Source organism: Bemisia tabaci, chromosome 3 (genome assembly GCF_918797505.1).
Source record: "Bemisia tabaci chromosome 3, PGI_BMITA_v3".
NCBI lineage: Eukaryota > Metazoa > Arthropoda > Insecta > Hemiptera > Aleyrodidae > Bemisia > Bemisia tabaci.
The window spans coordinates 9,229,098-9,251,294 of record NC_092795.1 but is presented as its reverse complement, the minus strand read 5'-3'; the positions used below and the strand labels follow the sequence as shown (position 1 = coordinate 9,251,294).

At 37.0% G+C, this 22,197-nt stretch overlaps 2 protein-coding genes across 4 annotated transcripts in view; one reads left to right on the top strand and one right to left on the bottom strand.

Moving 5' to 3' along the window:
* The first annotated feature begins 754 nt into the window (after nt 1-754).
* On the top strand, nt 755-16,949 carry LOC109030965 (probable cytochrome P450 305a1). The gene is made up of 9 exons (XM_019042204.2): nt 755-2,719; nt 5,197-5,451; nt 6,026-6,211; nt 6,929-7,146; nt 10,091-10,199; nt 10,826-11,006; nt 12,444-12,561; nt 13,637-13,778; nt 15,830-16,949. The coding sequence occupies exons 1-9, from the start codon at nt 2,554-2,556 to the stop codon at nt 16,006-16,008; spliced, it is 1,554 nt and encodes a 517-aa protein (XP_018897749.2). The 5' UTR covers nt 755-2,553; the 3' UTR covers nt 16,009-16,949.
* Nucleotides 16,950-17,081: 132 nt separating this feature from the next.
* Nucleotides 17,082-22,197, bottom strand: part of LOC109031006 (uncharacterized) — a 357,064-nt gene continuing 351,948 nt past the window's right edge. For all 3 annotated transcript variants that reach the window (XM_072297718.1, XM_072297716.1, XM_072297717.1), the window contains 2 exons: nt 21,550-21,922; nt 17,082-20,544 (listed from right to left, as the gene is read on the bottom strand). In XM_072297718.1, coding sequence (XP_072153819.1) covers nt 20,379-20,544; nt 21,550-21,922 — 539 coding nt within the window. In that variant the 3' untranslated portion in view covers nt 17,082-20,378. The remainder of the gene's footprint in view (nt 20,545-21,549; nt 21,923-22,197) is intronic.

Genomic DNA, 22,197 nt, shown 5'->3' with positions numbered 1-22,197 from the left:
GAGCACATTCATCCCACATGATAAGCTTTAATTGAGTCAATAAACAGTGTGCGATACTCTAGGTATAGGTATACTGTCCACTTGAGAGTTCGCCTTCAATTCGCCGCATAGGCAGCAAAACTACCAGAGAGCAGTTAAATTCAAAGAGCATCCATTTATCTTCCTTTCATAAGCTTTAATTGAGTCAGTGAACAGTGTGTGACTCTCTCGATAGATAAACTGTCCACTTGAGATTCGCCTTCAATTTCGCCGGATAGGCAACCACCTGCAGGAGAGCACATATTTAAAGAACGCATATTTTATCTCGCACGATGAGTTTTGATTGAACACGGCCTCAAGTTCTTCATTTGGTAAAATCGTGCTCGGTCCACGCTATTTTGCGGAAAAAGAGGTCAAAAAGTTCACAAATTCAATTAGAGTCAAAATTTGAGCTCTAAGGAGCACGGGAAAAATTCAATTGCTGATTTAACAATTCAATTGCTGAAAGAAGTGACTGCAATATTTCAACGTAGATTTCGGAACACAAAAATGCTACATTAACCACCCCCGTGGTTAAATTAGCTTACAATAGTGGTTAAAATAGCAATTTTGTATTGTGAAATCTACGTTGAAATATTGCTGTCACTTTTTTTTTTTTTTTTTTTTAGCAATTTAACGTTAAATCGTTAATCGTTACACGTTAAATCAGCAATTTAATTTTTTCCGTGAGTAGGTATCAGTCCAACAGGGGGGGGGGGGGGGGTAATATTCCAATGCATCTGCTTGAGCTGAATTTGCCATTCTGAAACAAATCATAAAGAATCAAAAGTAATAATTTTTTTTATTTGTTTTCCTTCGTTGCAATGGAGATACGCATTTTTGCATTCAGCCGTCAATATTCTTCCGAAGTTGCTGATGTTACCCAAGGTCATTAACGGTTGATGTGTTATGTTAAGCAGTGCATTTCAAAAATAGGTACACGTGGGTAATTGATATGGATATCCATGCGTGCGGCTGATTATAGGTGTTAGAGATACGATATTGCCAGTGCTGTGTCGATGAATGTAGTAAAACATGCGTATCACCGATTGCAACGTTGCAAGTCGCTGCTCATATTATATTTTTATTGAAAGGAAACCAACAAACGATTTTCTTTACAATTTTCCGTGAATTTTCTTCATTTAGGTATTCAAAACTATTCTTAGAAGTTTCAAGGACACTTTCGGTTAATTTCTTTTCGAGAAAATCCCCCAGAAAATATTCAAAGGTCTCTGTCGGCGAATTTGTTGTTAATATGATACATTTTGCTAAAATCACGTCAACAAATTCAAATTTTTTAATGGCGTGCCTTTCGGTCGTATGAAGATTAGGTTCAAATTTGGATTAAAGCGTCTTATTTGTATCAATAAATGATCATTAACATAAGTGCTCCTTTTACATTGTTTTCCACTAAACAGCTTCTTTTCATTTCCCATCGGAGAGAAAGAGGATGAAAAGAGAAGGAAGAGGGAAAGGAGAAGAGGAAAAGAGAAAGGAAAATAGGAGGAGGAGGAAGAAGAAAAGAGAATGAAGAAGTACAAAAAAGGAGGAAGAGCAAGAGAGAGAGAGAGAAGAAGGAGATGAAAAAGAAATGAAAAAGAAGGAAAAAGCAGGAAAAATAATACGAAGGAGGAATGGGATGAAGGAGAGGATAAAGGAAAGAAAAATAAAAATGGGAAAAATGACGAAATCAAAAGAAGCAGTGAGATAAAAGAAAAAGGAAGAAGAAGAGGAAAAAAAAAAAGAATTGAGACTGAAGTGGAATAGTGTTGTCGTCGCAATATCGCACGACTACTCTGGACATAGACAGTAAATAGCTTTTTACAAAACGGGAAAATATTACACTTACATTTGTCAGTTCGCCTTCAATTTAAATGTAGGCAACACGAGCGCCCACATGATCGAATCGGTGGTGAAATTTTTTTTGAACTTTCAAATCTGTTTGGCCGCATTTTGAGGCTTTTATGACGCAAAATTTAGAATATCCTACCTAGATGAGCACGGTGTTTTCATTCAAAACTCTACATACTTACCGTAATAGAGATAAATGTCCTCGACGAAGATTTTTCTCACCATCCAGACTTTATAAGGAGGCCAGATGATAATTTTTCCATCGGGGGAGGGGGGCAGTCCCCCCCCCCCCTTTGCTACGTCCATGACCACTTGCCAGGTGCCCCGACAAGAATCGATTATTCAATACAGGTTAGAATGGAGAGAAAGCAACGTTGCCAGTAGCGTGGTATGCTTTGCGATATATTGTTTGATCTGTCATTTAAACCTATGGAAAAGGATCGATGAACAGGGTGTTCGCAGCGGGCACCTTAAGAATCGATTCTTTACCATAAGTTTAAATGGCATAAGAATCGATACATCGCAGTTCACGCCACGCCACTGCATGTTGCCAATTTGCAGGATCCGCCTCCGGGAGGTTGGAGCTCGGTCCGATCAGCTTTAGATGAAACACGTCGTTTTTGACACGCAAGGGCTTCAGCTTTTGAGCCCGACAAAGCGTTAAATAGAATACCAATTATTTTCATGAATGATACGACCACTGTCACGCGGTTTTATGCTTCAGTCGTCATCTACTTCGCTATTGCTATCCGCACTATGGATCAGACAATCTTACTTTCGTTATGTTTAATTTTTTCGTGTTTTCTATTCTTGTTAAAAAATTACAGACGCTCTTCAAAGCTTCCTCCAGGTACATTACTTAAGATATCATTAGTACTTTTGAGTGTTTTGTTTTTTTTTTTTTTTTTTGTTTTTTTTTTTTTTTTTAATGCATATCGATGGCCAAAGTGCAAACCACTTATCTCCGTTTGCAAAGTTGTAGACTTTAGTTTTGGACATAATTTCTTTAAAATTTCCTTGAGTTGTCTATTCTATTAGGAGAATATTCTGCATACATTTCAAGCTATAAAGTTGTCTCGCTTCTCTTCGAAAAAATAAAATGGGAGCGGAAATTTGAAACGCCGCGATGGAGATACGTCGTTTAACACTTTGGTCATGGAAATGATGCCTCCGAAATCACAGGGAGTTTACTGAGTAAGGCTAACTTATGCATCGAAGATTGCATATCGAAGACTTGATCTTGATCGGCTTGTAGCACCCGGCTTTGTTTTTGTTTAGTGAGGTGAATCGCTCGTCGCTTTTTTTTTCGAGGCAGCGAAAATAAACTGAACTAATTTACATTTAAATTTAAATATTCTGATTTAAATTTTAAAAATAAGGTGATCGAGTTTAATTGATGCTGATTCTCATCCTTACCTTATATGAAATAATAAAGGAGCTTTATTTCATTACCTTTTTTTTCATACCCCAATGTGAAAGAAGAAAAAAGTATGAAGAAGGAGAAGGCTAGTTGAGGGGAAGGGGGGGGGGCGTATTAGTTGAAGCAGAAATCTGGTCATTTAAAAAACTACGTAAATCTACTTCAACATTTTCTTTGTCTAACACAGAATGTATTATAAAATTGATTTTTTAAAAAAAGAGTTTAAAACGGTAAAATTGTATCACAAAAAAAGTTCAGCGGTAAATTTCTGATTATCATTGCCTGAATGAGGCGCCAAAGATCTACTGATGCCGAAAAATCAATCAAATATGCGAAATTCGCAGACTTTAACCTGGCCGCCTTGAATTGAAACTCATTATCAGTCGGAACGTTCCTGGGCCTGGTAGCCCCAAATTATCTGTAACCGAAGGCACTGAAATTTAAAAAAAAAAATTGTGTTTACTGATGACACATGATTTCTTCATATTCACATTATTTTTTTTCGTACTCGTTTTCTTACTCCTGATACTTGAGCCAAGCCTCAGGGCCAAGGCCAAGAGTGAATGACCCTTATAATTCGAGAATATATTCTTCTGACGAAATCTATACCTCATTCAGTTGGAGCTCAGCATTTCTCAGATTGATACATATAAACGTCGTCTCTAACAAGTAATATCAAATACATCCATCTCTATTTTTTGCTAATTTCTCTATTATGAACCAATTACACATTATTTTCATCGCCTTTATTCCTGTAATCTTCGTATATTTATTAAAATTCGCGATAAAGTCTCGAAGTTACCACCAGGTAAGTTTTGCTAGTGCAAAAATATGTTTATATTAGTAATTCGCTGTTGTTTTTATACACCCTCACCCTCAAAGATTGTGGAACATGTAATTTCCACACACGCAGATGGATGCAGGGGGGAGGGGATACGGGGCGTGCGCCCCCTCCCCCCGTTTGTTTGAAAAAATGGAAAAGGGAAGAAAATGAGAAGAAAGGAACGGAGGAAAGAAGAAGAAAGGGCGCTCGTAGTTTTTAATTATTCATTACAGAGGTTAATCAAAATATACATTAGATGTTTTAAAATTTCAAAACATTTCTGGGAAAGCTCCCCAGACCCCTCTCCTGCCCCTCTCCCCGTTAGAAGTGTCTGGATTCACCTATGTTTAACCTCTGAATCCCACTATGCCACCTACATATATATTATATACTTTTTTTTCTACTCGAGCGTTTCAATTACCATCTCGGGGGAGGATTATGGACTTACTTCTGTGTAACTATATTTTAAAATTATGTGGCCTTTAACTGACCAAGTAATTTTTTTTTGTTCACAAGAAACCTGTACGACAAATTGTTGTAGACAAATAGAAAATGTCTCTTTAAAGTTATTTCTAACTTAATTAAAAAACTTTGGCCAAGCAGAACTTCAGATTAGGTGACGTCGGGTCTTGATTGTAAACATTGTCAAAAATGGCGTTGATTAAGACAAAGCAACTCCGAACAAGACATAGCAACTTCGAACATGCCCCCCCCCCCCCTCCCCACGATGTTTTACATCACCTTTTACTAGGTCTTTCTTTTCACAGAATAGAATTGGTTTTTTTGTTGACATTTTTACTAAAACTATCGAAAATTTTTTAAAAATCGGCCCTCTCTACTGTATTTTGAAAGAAGTTGCGCAAAAAGGGCAACTCTCTCCCTTCTTACAGGGTGATGGTAGATTTGTACCCAAAGCGATGTCGATAGTAATGCGCCTGCAGAAGTATACAACTATTCTTGCTCTATTGTTGTCTGTGCTGCATATGGAAAATATGAAGGCGCTTTGTCTTTCCTCACACTCAGAATAATTTGCAACGTAGCTGCTCAGTAAGAAAAGTAATTTTTTTTATTCCTCTTCTTTCAGGCCCCAGAGGAATACCGATTTTCGGCAATCTTTTCCTCATAAAAAGATTAAGTAGAGCTCATGGAGGCCTTCATCGAGCTTTCCAACAGATCTCCAGGGAGCAAAAATCCTCGATTTTGGGGTTGCACTTCGGCTCCTCTTTGGTGGTAGTGTTCTTCGGGAGAAAATATATGAAAATGATAATGTCAGAGGAGGCATTCCAAGGGAGACCGGACAATCTGTTCACTCGTTTGCGGACAATGGGTGAACGAAGAGGTGCTATTTTTCAAACAATTTTTCTGTGCTTCAGACGTCTTCAAAACAAGATAAAGAGTAAGAGTGGGATACAAAAAAATTCTATTTGTACTACTGAACTCTGCAAAACTCTTGTAAAAAGATACAAAAATTAATACAGGCTAATAGGTTGATATTGGCGACTGTTTTTTCTAGTTGAACAGATGTTCAACTGCTAACAAAATGAATTTTCTTAAGGCCTGAATAAACTCTCATCAATTTTTAACATCTTCAAATGGAATACCTACATGACATTAAGATAATTTCAGTGTACCCTGTGTCTTCCATAAACTCAAATATTGAATATCCACAGCAAAGCGATTGAAGGCATTGTCTCCAATGATGTGGCTGATGCCATTTTATGTGAAATTCGATACATTTGATTTAAAGTACTTAAAAAATGATGATAATTTCCTAATCTGCTGGCAATTTTGCAAAACAAATTTAGAATATAATGAACTGAATATTACGGCTGAATTTCCTCTTTGGATAAAGCGAGTTGGCTAACTCCATTATTTTCTAACAAAATGATCAACGTATTCAACTTTGCTTTCAGGAATCACCATTTTAGACGGTCCCGTTTTCCACGAGCAGAGGAAATTTGCTGTAAGGCACTTGAGCCAACTTGGATTTCAAAAAAATGAAATGAAAGCTTTCATTCAAATGGAGCTGAAACATTTTCTCGATTTTTTGAAGCCAAGAGAGGAAAATGTGTGCATCAACCCGTTGTTAACATCAGCAGGTAAATATAGCGTCTTTCGGGGATGGAAGGGGGGGGGGGGGGGCTCTGAGAGCCTTTTTGTAACGCATAGCTGAGGAGGGAGGAGAATGCATTTAGATATCAATAGAAACAAGACAAAAAAGTACAAAAACTTTAAACATGTTTTAGAAACATTTGAAATTCAGTATGAATATAATTTGAATAATTGTCCAGTATTCATACCAAACGAGTGTCGATTGAAGGGAAAAACGGAAATAATGGGCAGTTAGGTTTAGGGAAGGTCTGAGCTAGAAGAAAACTTCACACATGTTTTCTTTTCAAAATCTTTCGTAGAAAACAAATCACACTAAGGGAAATTTGGAAATCACTTTCTGAACAAGATATTAACAAGTATTTTTAACACAGATGGAATGGAAGTTTACATCATACAAATGACGTCAATTGGATTTTTGCTGCTTGACTGATGTTGATTTTAAACACTCATTTCTTGTTTAGAAGTTAATTCCCGAACTTCCCGTTTTGTGATTCGGTTTCCTCGTGAAACTTTGAAGAGACAATAGGCAACATGCCACGTAGTAGTGCTTTTAATGATTGTACCTTGTCTTAGTGACCCATTCCATTACTCCTCGCGTAACAAGAGCTACAAATTGCATACATTCTTATTTGAAGGCGTTTAAAGAAATTGATTCTCCCGGAATAACTGAATTCATTTTCACAAGTACTCGTTTTAATTTTCAGTTCTGAATGTTATCTGGACTTTTGTCGCGGACCGCAGATTTTCGTATGATGATCCCTTTCTCAACGACTGGTTTGACCTATTTAATAGGCGAGGGAAGGTTTTTGATTTATCCGGTGGACTACTATCACAGTTTCCCTGGATCAGGTTTCTGGCACCAGAAAAATCGGGCTATAATCTAATCTTGAAAATAAACGCTGAGCTGAAAAAATTCATGGATGTAAGTGAAAAAACCTGATTACCTTATCCCTCTTCTTCTGTTGACAATGTTTGAACGATACCTAAACTTTTTTATTTATTAATCGTCTGCACGGATGATAAATTTGAAATGAACAATGTACTTTAGATATACCTACCAACTGTAGATACTGAGATATAATTAAGTGCCGTTAGGCTGCAAATAGCGGTAATCTAGGATTGCGCGAAAGGTTTAAGAAAATATATGAGGATTGCGAGAAAAAGGCACAAGGATGGCGTGAATAGAAACCTTAACATTTGCTACAAGAATGCGCGAATTTAAAATGAAGTTATAATTTAAGGTAGAAGTGCGGAAAAACAGGAAACAGGCGGAAAATAAACGCATTTTATGTTGACATCAGTTTGTTAGTTTAGGTAAGACAAGTCATCGATGTCTTACCCTCTGATGATAAATGAAGTGAAAAGATTGAATAATGGTCGTTGGTATAAAGATCTTCCCTAACTTTTGTCGGAAAAAATATTTAATCGGGAGAAACGAGGCAACGTTAGAATGCTTGTACGGCGCGGCGCGGCGTCGGAACAGAGGCCTTTTAAGCATGATTATTCGATTTCGCGATTATTCTGACGCGAGTTCGAATAATCGCGCCGAACACAGTGCGGCCGGCGCTGCATTAAACATATATTAGCGCCTGCAAGACTTTCGGAAGACTTCACGCATTGCGCCTAACAGTGCGGCGACGTATAGCGCCTACAGGACTGCATGAATACTTCTCGCATTGCGCCAAACGCAGGGCTGTCGGTCAGTTGGAGCGAAACGCTTATTAGCACATAAGGTTGGAGGAATGCTGTGGAGTTGGACTGTGTGTCATCATTCTTGACTTTCTGCTCAGTTTTTACCATAATTAAAGGAATAATTTGTATCCTCATCGTAACAACTCAGAAACTTAGATGATATTTAATTTCTTTTTGGTTCCATTAAAAGAAAATAGAACAAACGTAAATATCGCGTCGAAATTTTCAATACTTTTATTTGAGAGCATTTAGGTAAATTCGTGGAAACTTTTCAGAAAAACTGTTTGTAGCTTTTTAAAACATGTATCAAAAATAATACATAAAAGTGGTGCATAACGTTGCAGTGAGAGATAAATGGACGTGAGCTTTGTTATGCATATACTCTTATGGGTCTCAGGGCTCCTGTCTTAATGCACATAGTTCCGTTTGACTGAAATACGTTCAAATATACGCTTTCTTTCGGGTGCGTCCGTCGGATTTTAAATCCATTCATCTCTTGAACAACTTGAATATGATCGTTTTACGATTTTTTATGCGCCGCTTTTTTCAGTAGTTGGCGGCCGTGTAGCGGCTACAGGCCCCTAGTTCACTTTTTAAATGACTATGAAAGCTCTCTGGGCCATTCGTGCTGCGAGGGCTATCCATCGAAGAGAGGCATGCCCGTAAGTGAGGAGGGAATGAATAGTCTTCCGCGATGTAGTTATCTACCACAAACTACCAAAGTTGCCAGATTAACGATTCCTCGTTGAATATTGAATATTCGCGCAAAATTTCATTGAGTTTACAGTACCAGAAAAATTCGCGCAATCCTATGCATCTCCAAAAAGGTAAAAAAGGAGACATCCGCGCAATCCTATCGCAGCCGCAAATAGCACTACGAAGGTAATACCGTTGCAAACTTGTACAAAAAATTAAAATAGATCGAAAAGTAATGCTATGTAAAATTTTTCACGAGATAAATGAGTTAAAAATCCAATTAAATTTCCTACAAATTTATTTGACTCTTTATTTTACTTTTTAAGTAAAATTCTTAAGCTCTGGTCATATCCATGGCGCAAGGGCAAAACCACGTACCTTAATTGCGGTGTTTCAAAACTTCCGCTCCTATAATCTATTTTTTTGGAGAAACAAGCCAACTTCATGACAAATGTTACGATTTAGATAATCAAACCATGGAGTCCTTTTGAACAATTTTACCTTTGGTAATTCTAGTTTTTCTAGCTTTTCCCTCTATCCGAATTTTATATCTAACGGATGAAATAAAAAATCCTATCTTAACATGTAAAGTTTTAAGTTATCAGTGATTTTGGAGCTATGAATACAGGGATCCCTTCATCCCTTGTGAGGGATATTCTGCCAATAGAAAAAGAAATCAAAGAAGTTTTCAAGAAATTATTTTGACTTGTTTTCAAAAGCAAAAATAAAGTATGACAGGAAATCTACAACTTCACAAACACAAACTGATTGCGGTGGACGCGCGGGTCGTAAGACAGTATGTTGAAGTTTTTTTTAGCCAACGTGCGTTGAAAATTCGGTATAAATGCATTGCTTTATGCTGAATTTTTAACGCACGATGGCTAAAAAACTCCAACACACTAACTTTCGCAAACGCAGATACGTGATTTATTTTGCTGTCCATCGATTTACGACTTTTCCGTGAGTTTTCTTCGGGCAACTTTCAAACTCGTAAAAATTACCAGTTCCACATTTTCTCCAGCAATTACACGAGCTGTGGTACTAATGTTACGTATGTGATTATTTCAATGAATTATGTAATTATGTGCAAAGAACCTGTTTAATTATTGGGCTATTATTAAATAAAGTTATATCTAGTGGGTGGGCGTGGGTATATCTATTCACGGAAAACTGACTCAGGTGTGGTCCTAGATTGGTACCACCTAAATTTTTTGTATAACCATCGAACGCTCTAAACACCGGTCCGAGCAGGACTAGAACCCACCCAAAATCTGGCTGACATTATTTTGCTAGGCATTAAAACTAAATCGTTTTTTCAGTGTTTAGTCAGTAAGACATACATTAGATTTTCGAAACATCGAGCGAATCGAATCGCTGCTCAAATCGGAAGGCATAGAGCAGATATAATCTGCATTTGATGACTACTGACATCATTAGTTTAAATATCATAAGTGTTTTATTTTGAATACATTTTCCAGACAGAAATCGAGCGACATAAAGCTAACGAATCTACGGAGCCAAGAGATTTTATCGACGTATATCTCCGAGAGATCAAAGCGGCTGGTCCAGATTCTCCTGTTTTCAACGGTTAGTAATTTCTCTGTGTGTGTAAAAACCAGTGAACACTAAAAACCATAAGACATTGACCCAAATACTCGATTTCTTGCTCCGCAACATTAGATTAACTTTTGTATGGGCCATAATGAATCTAATATTTAAACTGTAAGGTCGCTTTTCTCGACATTACACAAATATCACTCACCTTTGTGACTCATCGGAAGTTTCAGATACACAACGCGCTTTGTCTATAACTTCCTCTGTTAGCGCAAGACTTAAGAGTAAAGAGTCATAGTGAAAAAACTCGCAAAAAAATGGACCAAAAATGATAAATACCTTGCAGTATGTTTTTAAAGGAAACATAGCAAAAAATTCAGTTCATTCCCCTGGATGTTGTACCTTTCTATTCACCAATTTATTACTTGGAATTTTTTGATTATTCCATGATACATTTTAAAAAAATTTCACTTGCAACTTTATAACTCTTGAAAAAAAAATTACAGTCACATTTTTAAATCTCTGTAAATGATTAGATGTGTCAAAAGGGTATGCATGTCATGGCACTGAAACTTTTGCTTGAGTATATTGAATAAGATGAAAATGATAGTATTCTTATTGAACTACCAAGCTTTGTTTGTTTTTCATATTTGATACAGAGGACCAATTGATCGCTGTTTGTTTGGACTTTTTCATTGCTGGTCTGCACACAACCAGTGACTCATTAACTTTTGCTTTGATTGCAATGGTTAAGTTTCCAGAAGTTCAAACTAAAGTTCAGAAATGTCTGGATGAAGTGCTTAGCGTTGACGAAATCCCTCATTACGATGATAGGCAACGGTAAGAGATATATTTTAAGGACAACCTACAGCAGTGGTGAGGCGTGAATGACCGACTATCGATATTTTTCCATTTGAAACTATAGTACAGAACCGACTATTAAGGTGTTCGTTGCGAGCACCCTGTTTATCGATTCTTTTCCGTAGGTTTAAATGGTAGATCAATCGCTATATCACATAGCTCGTCACGCTACTGACTCACAGGCATTCTGCCGAAATTATTTAACGGTATCACTAGCGGATCTATTAGAGCTGCGTAGAAAAGTAAACTATTTCATGACGTGGCATCCAGTCCAGTTGGCCATGCTAGCCATCGTAATTGCATTTCTTTTCCGACACCTTTAAGTCCAATCAATCGGGTAACACACAGGAAAGTTTTTGGAGACTTAAACGCAGAGTAAGAAAAGTAAAGTATTTCCTATTTGTCAAGTCCAATTAAAAAACAACCATGTAAAGAACATTCTCTTGTCCAACGCATTTGATGAATTTGGAAACACAGGAAAGATTGGAGACTTAAACGCAGCGTTAGAAAAGTGAACCATTTCATGGCGTGGCAATTCCCTATGCACCCAGTCCAGTCAGCCATGGTAGTCATGGTAGAAACCATTTTCTTTTCCAACATCTTAATGAAATCAGTTTATTTTCTGTCTAGTTGCGTTCGCTCTCAATCGTTGGCAAACTTTATTGATTTCTTTCTTTTGTTTCATCCAAAATTCTGAAATGAATTCCATCAATTATATTTTATTACCTTCATGGGAGAGTTTGATGGGAAACTTTGATAGAAAAAAAAGCACATTTGCATCCTTGGATGATGGTCACTCACATTCTGAAGAGTCATACTTCCCGAACTCAAAGTCCCTTCATTCCGCTGGGTATGCAATTTGATCTCCGGGTAGTTAAAATAATTGTTCGAGGTTGAAGCAAATTGCAAGGGACCATATTGAGTTTCAGAAACATTTAAGATACATTCAATTGGATGATTTTGTTAAAGAGACGACGTAGTCTCCGTAATACTTGGACTCGGCTTGGGTCGGCAGAAAGTATGACTATCCCCTCCAGAGTGGATCCAGCAATTTGGCAACATCGGATTTCCTCCATTTAAACTCATGTTGAATAATCGATTTTTGTCTGAGCAACTGGCCCCTTCAAGAATTGATACATTTCCATTGGTTTAAATGGAGCAAAAACGATATTGCCAATTTGCTGGATCCGCGAATGCTCCCTTTAAATAGTGTTTTATTCTATATACATAGAATATATCAATAAATACATATACCCTTAAACCATACTTTGAGAACTATACCCATTAAACCACTACTTTGGCCATTAAATGTTCACATTGAACATTTACTTTTAATCTTTCGTCCAATTTTTTCACGACAATTTGTTGCCTTTTCGTTTTTCTTGGAGATTTCAATTAGTTTCTATTTCGTTTTAGGTTACCGTACATCGAGGCTGTCCTCCTGGAGTCGATGCGGTATACACACGTTGTGCCGTTCATAGGCCCGCGGCGTGTGATGCAAGATGTAGTGGTTGATGGATACCGCATACCGAAGGTAAGTGCGTTTTGAATAGCAACACTGTAAATTGCAGTAGCGTGGCGTGAATTGCGATATATCGATTGATATGTAATTTAAACCTATGGTAAAGAATCGATTATTAAGGTGTTCGCTGCGAACACCCTGTTTATCGATCCTTTTCCATAAGTTTAAATGGCAGATCATTCGATCTATCGCAAAGCACGCCACGCCACTGGTAAATTGATCGACACTCAAAGTTCCTTCATTTCAAAATCAAAAGTATTTAAGAAGTATTATTCAGTTGTTCTTAATTCGCCTTCAATTGCGTCTACAGAAATTGTTGTTACGAATAAGTTGTGCGTGCTGATTTTGGCTTGTTACATATTTGACTCTTTGAAGGCGTTTTATGCGCGAAAGTAGCGTACCCTGATGTTGAAAGAAAAAAGCTAGTAGGAATTGAGCTTTTTTACTTCTGTTATTTTCCAACAGGGTGCGCCTCTTGAGTACATAAAACGCCTTCAGAGAGTCATGTATGTAATGTGCTGAAATCAGCACGCACAACATATTCGTAACAACAATTGTTGCAGACGCAGCTGAAGGCTAATTGAAAACAACCGTGTAATGGGCCTCATACAAATTTCAGCTTGTAGATTTGATTTTGATATAAAATAACTAAAAAATCACGATGAGCGCATCGGGAAAATCTGAAATACACTCTTAATTTTACAATCTGCGTGAACAATATGCGTTTCTTAAGCTTCAGGCTTCAAAAATATTACTGCGGCACAGGTCAATAATCAGGAAGAAAAACTCTTATCTAACCCTTACACACTAGGACGCTAAGCAATATTCAAGATGGCCGACGCCAACCCGCCAAAAAACACGTGATGAGACGGGACTTTATCAACCAGCGCGTTGTGTTAACAGTTTCCTTGCGTTGATAAAAGGCACCCCTCTTATGAGGAAAAATAATTAACCAACCAACATTTTTTTATCTTCAATGTTCAATACTATACAGCCACTTGGAAGTGAGAAAACAGCCCTTTTTGACATGTTAAGGTATGGACGAAAGCCTGAAATCTGAAAATCACATGTTTTTATTTGGTTTTAGAACACCCTTGTTTTTGGAGATCTTGACGAGTACTATCGCAGCCAGGATTCTTGGGGTGATCCGGAAAATTTCAGACCAGAACGTTTTATACGAAAAAATGGAGAAGTGATTTCTGAAGACAAACATTTCTTCTTTGGACGAGGTAAGACCTACTCGTGGATTATTTTCAGTTTATAGCATCACATACTTGAAGCCGGAATTTGTACTTCTACTAGGGGCTTATGGAGCTGCTTTGCAGCCCCTTATTTGTCATGTACACCTTTCCCTTTCACATGTCTTTTTTTTTATTTATTTATTTTCATTTAATTTTCTGGTTTGTCTTTGAATTGGTCCTAATTTTTTCTTTGAAGTACCTAATAAATATAATAAATTAGTAAACATATGAATACACAGTGAAAAGAAAATAACTAATAGCGTGAAACAATAAACATATTAGTACACATTGAAAAGGAAATAACTAACAGCGTGAAACGTTCTGATTGGAAATGAGAAAGAAAAATTGGAGGTTATTGACTTGAAGAGGAAAAATTGGAAATAGGAAAAAGATGGAGCCAATCATGATTTGGGGGTAAAATTGGAAAAGAAAAAACGCGGGAAGATAATATGAAAAAGCGTAAAAAAAAGACGGGAAAAGAAAAATGTAAGTTGATGGCAGTTGAGTGTTGGAGGTAACCTCATTTAATAATGATTCTTGAATGAAAACAGCTGATAAAAAGACAGCAAATAGTTTAGTAAGATGCGTAGCAACAAAACTTTTCCGAAAAACAAAAAAGGAAAAAAACCCTACTTCCCCTCATCCAACTTATGAGTTTTTAGGGATTTAAAAATCGGGGACAAACCCCAGAAAATAATTTATAATTTTCCCGAAGCATTGAGTACAACACCTTTCAAATGAACCAACGCCCCTCGAAATTAGTGCATAGGTTAATTCACAATTTCATTTTATTTTTCAATTTCCATATTAGGATATATTAGGATAGGATCTCTCATATGCAAAGAGGAAACAAGAGGCGCAATTTGAATTACGGGCTGAGAGGCACCATGTACTTTTACGAGTCGTCTCTGATCGACTGATCCAGCTAGATAATTAAAATAAAAATGATTAAAAGTTCATTATTTATGCCGGGAGTTTTGGAGTCTTTGATTTTGGTTATAATACCGGCGACATTCAAGTTTGAGGTCAAAAATAGCTCCATCGATTTTGAAACTGAACAGAAAATGAATTTTTGAAGAAATGTGCAATAGATACCTCGATTGCAAATTCGGATAATTTTGATTGAGCCATGATTGCAATTCAGACCACTTCTACTATTTTGGATTTTTAAATTTTGAAAATTAGACGGAAAATTAAAAGATACTAGCTTGCATCAAGAATTACAAAAATCGGACGAACAGGAGCCTCACCTCGTAGGATCGGTAGGGCTCTAAACAGAGATTTAAATGACACCAGTCAATTTACAAACGTAAGTGCGCCTTCATATCCGTCTGATACTGTGCAATACTTCCGGGGTGGAATAGTTGCTCGTTGCGCCTTCATGAGCTTCGACTTGCACTTGATGGCAGATGATCACGACTACCGCTGAAACTGCATTTTGGAGCGTGCGCAGTTACATATTTTCTCATCACCGACGGCTCATAACTCAATTTGCGACGTTGCAAGTTTTTCAATACCTCTTTTGTGCGGGTAAACGAATGAAAAATGTTAAAACCTGCCGTGATTTTTCCGAGATAAGATGAAAAATATTACTTTAATGTTTCATTCAAGTCTAGATATTCGCATGCGCTCCTTAAAAACAAAAAATGAGTAGGATCCTTCGAACGAACAAAAGTAGATCTGAAAATAGCCTTTGACGTAAACGGCCTTTCGACATTTTGTTTCTTAATCTGATTTTTGGAGAATTCTTACGGGCCTCTGAAAAAGGCAAGAAGCTGCTCTGAAGAGTAATATTTTTTTTAAAAAAATACTACTCTTTAATCACTCCGCTCAAAACATTTTTGTTTGATCGGATTGACTTCTTTTCAGCATAAATCCGCCTTTCTTCGCTATTTAATATATTATTCTCATCTCGTGGCGATGCCTACCGCGAGACCGGGAAACCTTCTTTTATGCACATTCTACATAGGTAGCTGCATTGCAAGGACTTCTTTACCACTAAATGACCAATTATTAAACCACTTTTTTTTTGCTTTCAGGAGCTAGGAGTTGCATAGGAAACGTGCTGGCAAAGCAGTTTGTCTTTACATTCTTCTGCGGCATTTTGAAGAAGTACAAACTGTCACTGGCACCCTCGAGCAAGATGCCCGGTGAAATTCCCGGAATCACCACGAAACCAGAGCCATTTTTTGTTTCGATGACACAAAGAGGTCGTTAGTAAATGAAATTCATTTTCATTCAGAAGAACTTTACTAAAGTCTGGTTTTTACGAAATTCCCATCGCAAAATTGAGAAATGATAGAGGATTGACTGGTGTAAAAGCTGCGTCTTCTAGTTACTGACGTAAAAATGGAATGATTCCCCTCTCTTTTTATCCTTTAAATTTAAATTTTCCTACGTAGCTCCTTTTTGAACTTTTATACCATGATGATTAAGTTTATAGTAGCTATTTTAAGACCAATTTTTCTTGTGTTTTTTGTACGTAATTTTTCATTTTCAGGCTTTCATTTTTAAAAATCAGCAATCAAAAACATTTAAAATGTTCCTAGGCCTGTTTTGTTACTGACGACGCACAGTGGATCGAGTCAATTAGAGAGATCGGAAATGAAATTTTTGACTAAAACTGCAAATTCTTATGTTTATTTCGTCACATTTTAAATTTCAAGGGTTGTTCGTAGTAGAAAATTTTACGAGGAAACCAATGGAATCACTTTAAGAACTTCAAAATTTGTATTAACGGAGTTATAAGCGTTTAAAGTTTACAAATATAAAGAACACTGCTCACTTCAAAATTGAGAAATTTCACAGAATGTATTTCAAGACTAGTTTCAGTTGAAATAAATTTCTAATTTTTTTCAAAAACTGCACTCATGTACCTTATGCACCAAGCCACTCTATGACGAATTGCTAAAGCCACAGGACTTGCGAGCATGAAGGTAAAACTAGGTCTTTGATGTATTGAGAAAGAAAAGAAGAGAAAAAGTGATGTTCCGAGAAAAATTTCAAGTAACTCAGCATTTTAATTTTTGACAGCTCGATTTTGCTTAGAAAAATAAAATAAAATTGGTGCTTTATCTTCTTGGGCTGCAAGACCAGGGAAAGAGGGAAACTTCGTTAAAATCATCACCTCACACTCAGCGAACTTGATTCTTTGATAATTAAATAAGTCAGGATTAGTTAGCATGTTAACTATTGGGCGTCAAATACTGGTAAAACATCAAAACTATGTAAGCTATGAAAATTGCAAGGGGTAAGAGGGTAAAGGGAAATGAGAAACATAAAGCTGTAAAATGGATTTGGAAATTAACATAAATGTATATTTCATAAATAAAACAAAATCAAAATAGTGTTTACGAACATAAAATTTAAAGTTCAATGCTTGACTGCATAAATTATATAAAAAATAAATAATGAATGTACAAAAGATACAAGGGACTGGAGGGACGAGTAGGTAGGAGACATAGGATATGGGGACATTATTTACAAATTTTAATGACTTTTTTTTTTACATTATTCTGTGTAAGTATACAAACAGAAACAATCACTAAGTTATATGAAAAATGACTATAAAAATAAGCTTGACGTTTTTGTCCGAATTCTTTTGAGTCTCAGACAAATAGGAACTTTCACTTTTTACACTAGATTTAGAAGAATTGTTAGATTTGTCTGGGTGTATTCTAAATCTGGCATCCATCCAATATTCTACAATATATCACTGTGAAAAACGCTATTACTGTCTTTATGTTGTTGCGGAAGAAATGAGGGAGAGGTAGAAAGTTATAGCCAGTGACAAATATGAACGACGGGCAACTACTTTGCTTGAAAAAGAGACTGTCGTTACACGCAAAATAAAAAGTGTAACCGTAGCAAAATCAGAGGGCTGGATTGAGAAGCGTTTTATCAGATATTCTTCTTTTTAGTGTAAAAGTAAACTCTAACCTCTGATGGGTTGAGAGGGAGGGATCTCTTTCCTTTTGGTATCTCCTGGATACATTTCCCATAGAAAAGAAAGTACCCCTAGGTATTTTGCGAACAATGCAGCATTTCAAGTATTTATTTGAGGTCAACAGTTCTCCCGAAATCATCCGAGATTTTAGGAATTTTGTTTTTTTCTCTTCGATTTATAAAAAACAACAACAAAAAAAACGACAAGTCCTAATAAACTTGATGAAGGGGCAATATTTTTGAACTGTTTTCACTCTAAACGAAGGGCAAGATTAATTTTCATTGTTTTACAAATGTAATTTTATGCAATTCTTCTTAACAGAACGTAAACAACAAACGAAATTTAATTACATGTACAATTATAACCAATTAAATTATCAAAACATGTTCACGATTGAGTAACAAAATATTCACACGCTAATGTATTCATTAATTAATTTTAAACAAATATTGCATTTTCAGGTAATGATTCAGTATACCTTGTCGATTGTGAAAACAAAAAGAGATTTTGTCTTAAAATATTGTACATTACATATAAAACACAATCTAATACAACAATAGTCGGTAAAATGATTTACAGTCTACAAAAATTAATTACAAAATAATGATATAAGAGAGACTCAAAATTCATCATTGAAAAATAAACTAATTTCGTCACATAGAAACTCATCGTAATTTTTTCTATTTTTCGGTTCTTATGGTTTGAATAGTATACATTTTAGCAGAGACATGTTAAAAAGAGAAAATGAAGGACAAAATTTGTTATAATATAAACAGTAACTAAGCGGATATGTATTTAGATATCTTTTAAGTATCAGATAGGTACATTAATTAGATAAAACAATCTTGTTCCTACTGATGAGCTGATTAACTGAGACAATTCATTTGACTGAAAAAAACTTGATTTGAACTTGCTTTCCCTTCTTTCATATACTGTGAACTTTTCATTATTAATACAAAAAAAATAAATAAATAAATAAATAAATGAAGGAGACGAGTTTCAGGGGAGCATTGCTTCAAGCTAAAGGAAAGTTGCTCCATTTACAACAGAAAAATACAGAGTCCCATATTATTTCAATATTTAAAGAAAAAAAATCTAGGAAAGGATTTACTGTTAACTATTAAAATGCATACAATAATCATTGGTTTCATTTTGACCTAGAATTAAGTATTATTCTATAATTTGTTTCCTATTCAGTATACATTCATGTTAGAGAACTAGCGACTAGTGTGCAAGTCCTAGATTTGCTAGGGAGGATCCGTATAGAGGAGACGTTACTGTGTAGTAAGTATCTACTTTTGAACACATACTTTGAAGATAAGCTCTAGCAATGTGTCAATGCAAAAGACAAGAAACTCTTCGTCACTTTACCAAATGATGGCTTCATAAATAAGGGCCTTTCTCTGGCTTCAAAAAGCAGTTAGACTGTGAAATCATTCTCTTTGCTGTTTCATGCCGGCTAGAAATATTATCCAGGAAAAGGCACTTTGTATCCATCAATTCGCACAACGAGTTGGCTCTGTAAACTAGATGCCGAACAAAATGCATTCTGACTTGATCATAGAGATTTTGACACATTTCCTGATCTGTCAGTCGATAAAAAAGGAATTTTTTGTTGCTCAAATAGGGGATCACCTAAAGTTCAGTGGAGTATAATGCCGAGGTTGTGTACCTAAATTAAATACCTTTAAATGGAATGAAACAGCAAAAGGAGACAGAAATTGGGGGCTCGGAGGACAAGGCACACAAGTGCAGTTTTTGCTATTTCAAGAAAAACGCGTTGAAAGCTTCAAAATTACTAATTAAAAGTTAATCGAAAGTTCAAATTCACTTTTTGATGCTTAAAATTGGATTTCAGCAGCGAATTTTTCTCTGAATATAGTTTTACTATGGACTAGTTTTAGTTGAAACCATTGTATTTCTATTTTTTCCAAAAAACTGCTTTTATGCACCTTGTCCTGCAAGCCCCTCAGATTGTCGTTACCCGGACGAAAGAACGTATCTACATTCCAAAGTTGCAAAATTGACTCAAACAATTCAATTTCTTACACGAATGTACAGTGCAGTTTTTGTCAAAAATTTTTCTGATTTTTGGGCGAGATCAGAGGAAAAATTGCGGAAATTTAAAAAAATTGAAATTTCCAGTTAGAAACGCTCGGGATTCTCCTTATAAAATTGCAGTATGCGAGGGAAAATTTGGCAACATTGAAATGCAGTTACGTTCTTTCGCGAGGGAAACGACGAAATGGACGTATCCATGCTAAAAGGAACTATGTCACATGCAAACCCTATGCACATAGTTCCTTTTAGCATGAATTCGTCCGAATGATGTTTTGCTGAGGTCGGAGTCATCCTCATTGGACAGATTTTTGAAATGTTTCTGTGAAATTGGGTCACATTGACAAAGCAAAATTACAAGACAATAAATTATACCTTTCATCACAAAAGTCGGATGGTCTAATTGGTTACTGGTATGATATGATAAAGTGTTAGACTTACAATAAAGGCAGCATTCTAATCTAGTGATGTTTCAAAAGAGTATTTCACTCCCACACAAGTCATCTCTCGTCCGGATCGAACACGGCAGTTTCATATCACGTAGTCAGTCATTCAGGAGAGTCAGGTCCGTGGCCGAACCATTGTCAGTCATTGCCTGGATGGGCATTGAAAGTGTGACCGCCTGGCCCAACCAGGGCGAGGGGGCTAGGCATGCCGTTCCCGTTGCTACTCAAGGGTGTTGAGAACATGTTTGATGTTGGACTCCCCATCGCCGCGTTCGGCGGGTTGATGCGCTTCTCCTTTTGCCGCCTGCAAAAACGAGAACAAAAATGAGAGTCCTGGAAAGTGAGAATGTCACTGCCGTGCTAAAGAAAAACACCGTATGAACCTTCAAGCGTTGCCTAATGACCTTATTTGATAAAACACGAATCTGGGTAAAATTATGAATATCTATCCTCCAATTTTTCATATAATTTTGTCCGCAATTTCACCTCAAGTCCCTGACGATTTCAAAGGAAAATGTTCATAGCTTTTGTCAAAAATAAACATTTTATCGAAGGAAATTTGGCAACTCTCGGATGTGCGTATAGCGGTGTTCAGCGCGGCAGATTACGTCGGAGTGCCTAGAAAAAGGATAGAGAGTTGTGGCAGTTTCCAATTTTTTTCCACTGAGACGTGCAGGGTTGCACAAGTAAAATGACATTGTATGGACGATTGGAAAATTCCGTGAAATATCTCATGAAATTTCACAAAGTTGTGAAAAATATGAAATGAAACATATTTTCAGCGGATGAGTATGAAACACGCACTAAAAAACACAAAAATGCAAATTGCCATTTGCCTTCCATAAATTTTGCTTTTAATTTCGAAAAAGACTCTGCGATATCTTTCATATGTTTCTGAAATTTTATGAAATATTTCAACTTTGGCCTCAACTTTGAGAGCTCTTATGAACTTCGGAGTTGATTTCAGAAAAAAACCGGTGGCGCCATCGTGTACCTCGCGCAATTTGACATAGGAAACAGTACTTAAATCTCAAATTCCTGACACATACAAGAGCTCTATTTCCAGTGGCGTAGCTAGGAATTCTCAAAGGAAGGGGGGAGTGTCCATTCAAAAACGTGACTGTAAATTTACATTATTTTGTGTACGTCCCTAATAATATTTTATGTCTGCCCTCCAAAAGTAAAAAAAAGATACATGTACCGAGGCTAAGGGGGGGGGGTCCAGACCCCCTGGACACCTACCCCTTACCCTTGCCACTGTATATTAATTTCCAAAAGTTTCTAACGTATCTAGAGACGTGGAACCTACCTATTGCAGAACCAGACCCTGACGACCTCTTTCTCCATGGTGAGGCTGTCGGCAAGAATGGAGATCTCCTCGGAGGTCGGCTTGGGGTTCTGGAGGAAGGCCTTCTCCAAGGCGACACGGACGCTGGTCTCGATGGAGGTGCGCTTCTTGCGACGACGCCCGATGGCCTCCGGTGTCGTGAGGGGGTTGCTCAGCGCGCTCGGGTTCGTCATCGTGCTGTCCGCGTCCGACAACCACTTCTGGAGCAGCGGCTTCAGCTTGCACATGTTCTTGAACGAGAGGTTCAGAGCCTCGAACCGGGAGATGGTCGTCTGCGAGAAGTCGTTCCCGTAGAGCTTCCCCATCGCCAGACCCACATCGCCCTGAGTAAAACCTGACAACAAGCAGACGAATTATTAAGTATTAAAACGGTAATGACACATGTAAAACAGTAATAAGGGAGGGAATGAGGAAGGGAGAGAGGAGGAGAGGGGGGAAGAAAAGAGTGAGGAATGAGGAGTGAGGTTAGAAGGAAAGCTCGACTCAAGGTAAGAAAAAACGCCTTCAATTGAAAAGGATACTGCGCAACACACGGAAGCTTGAGTAGTTGTATCATGGATTTCCTTTTTCTAGAGCAGACTCCATGCTTATCTGACAAAAATGTTGAGA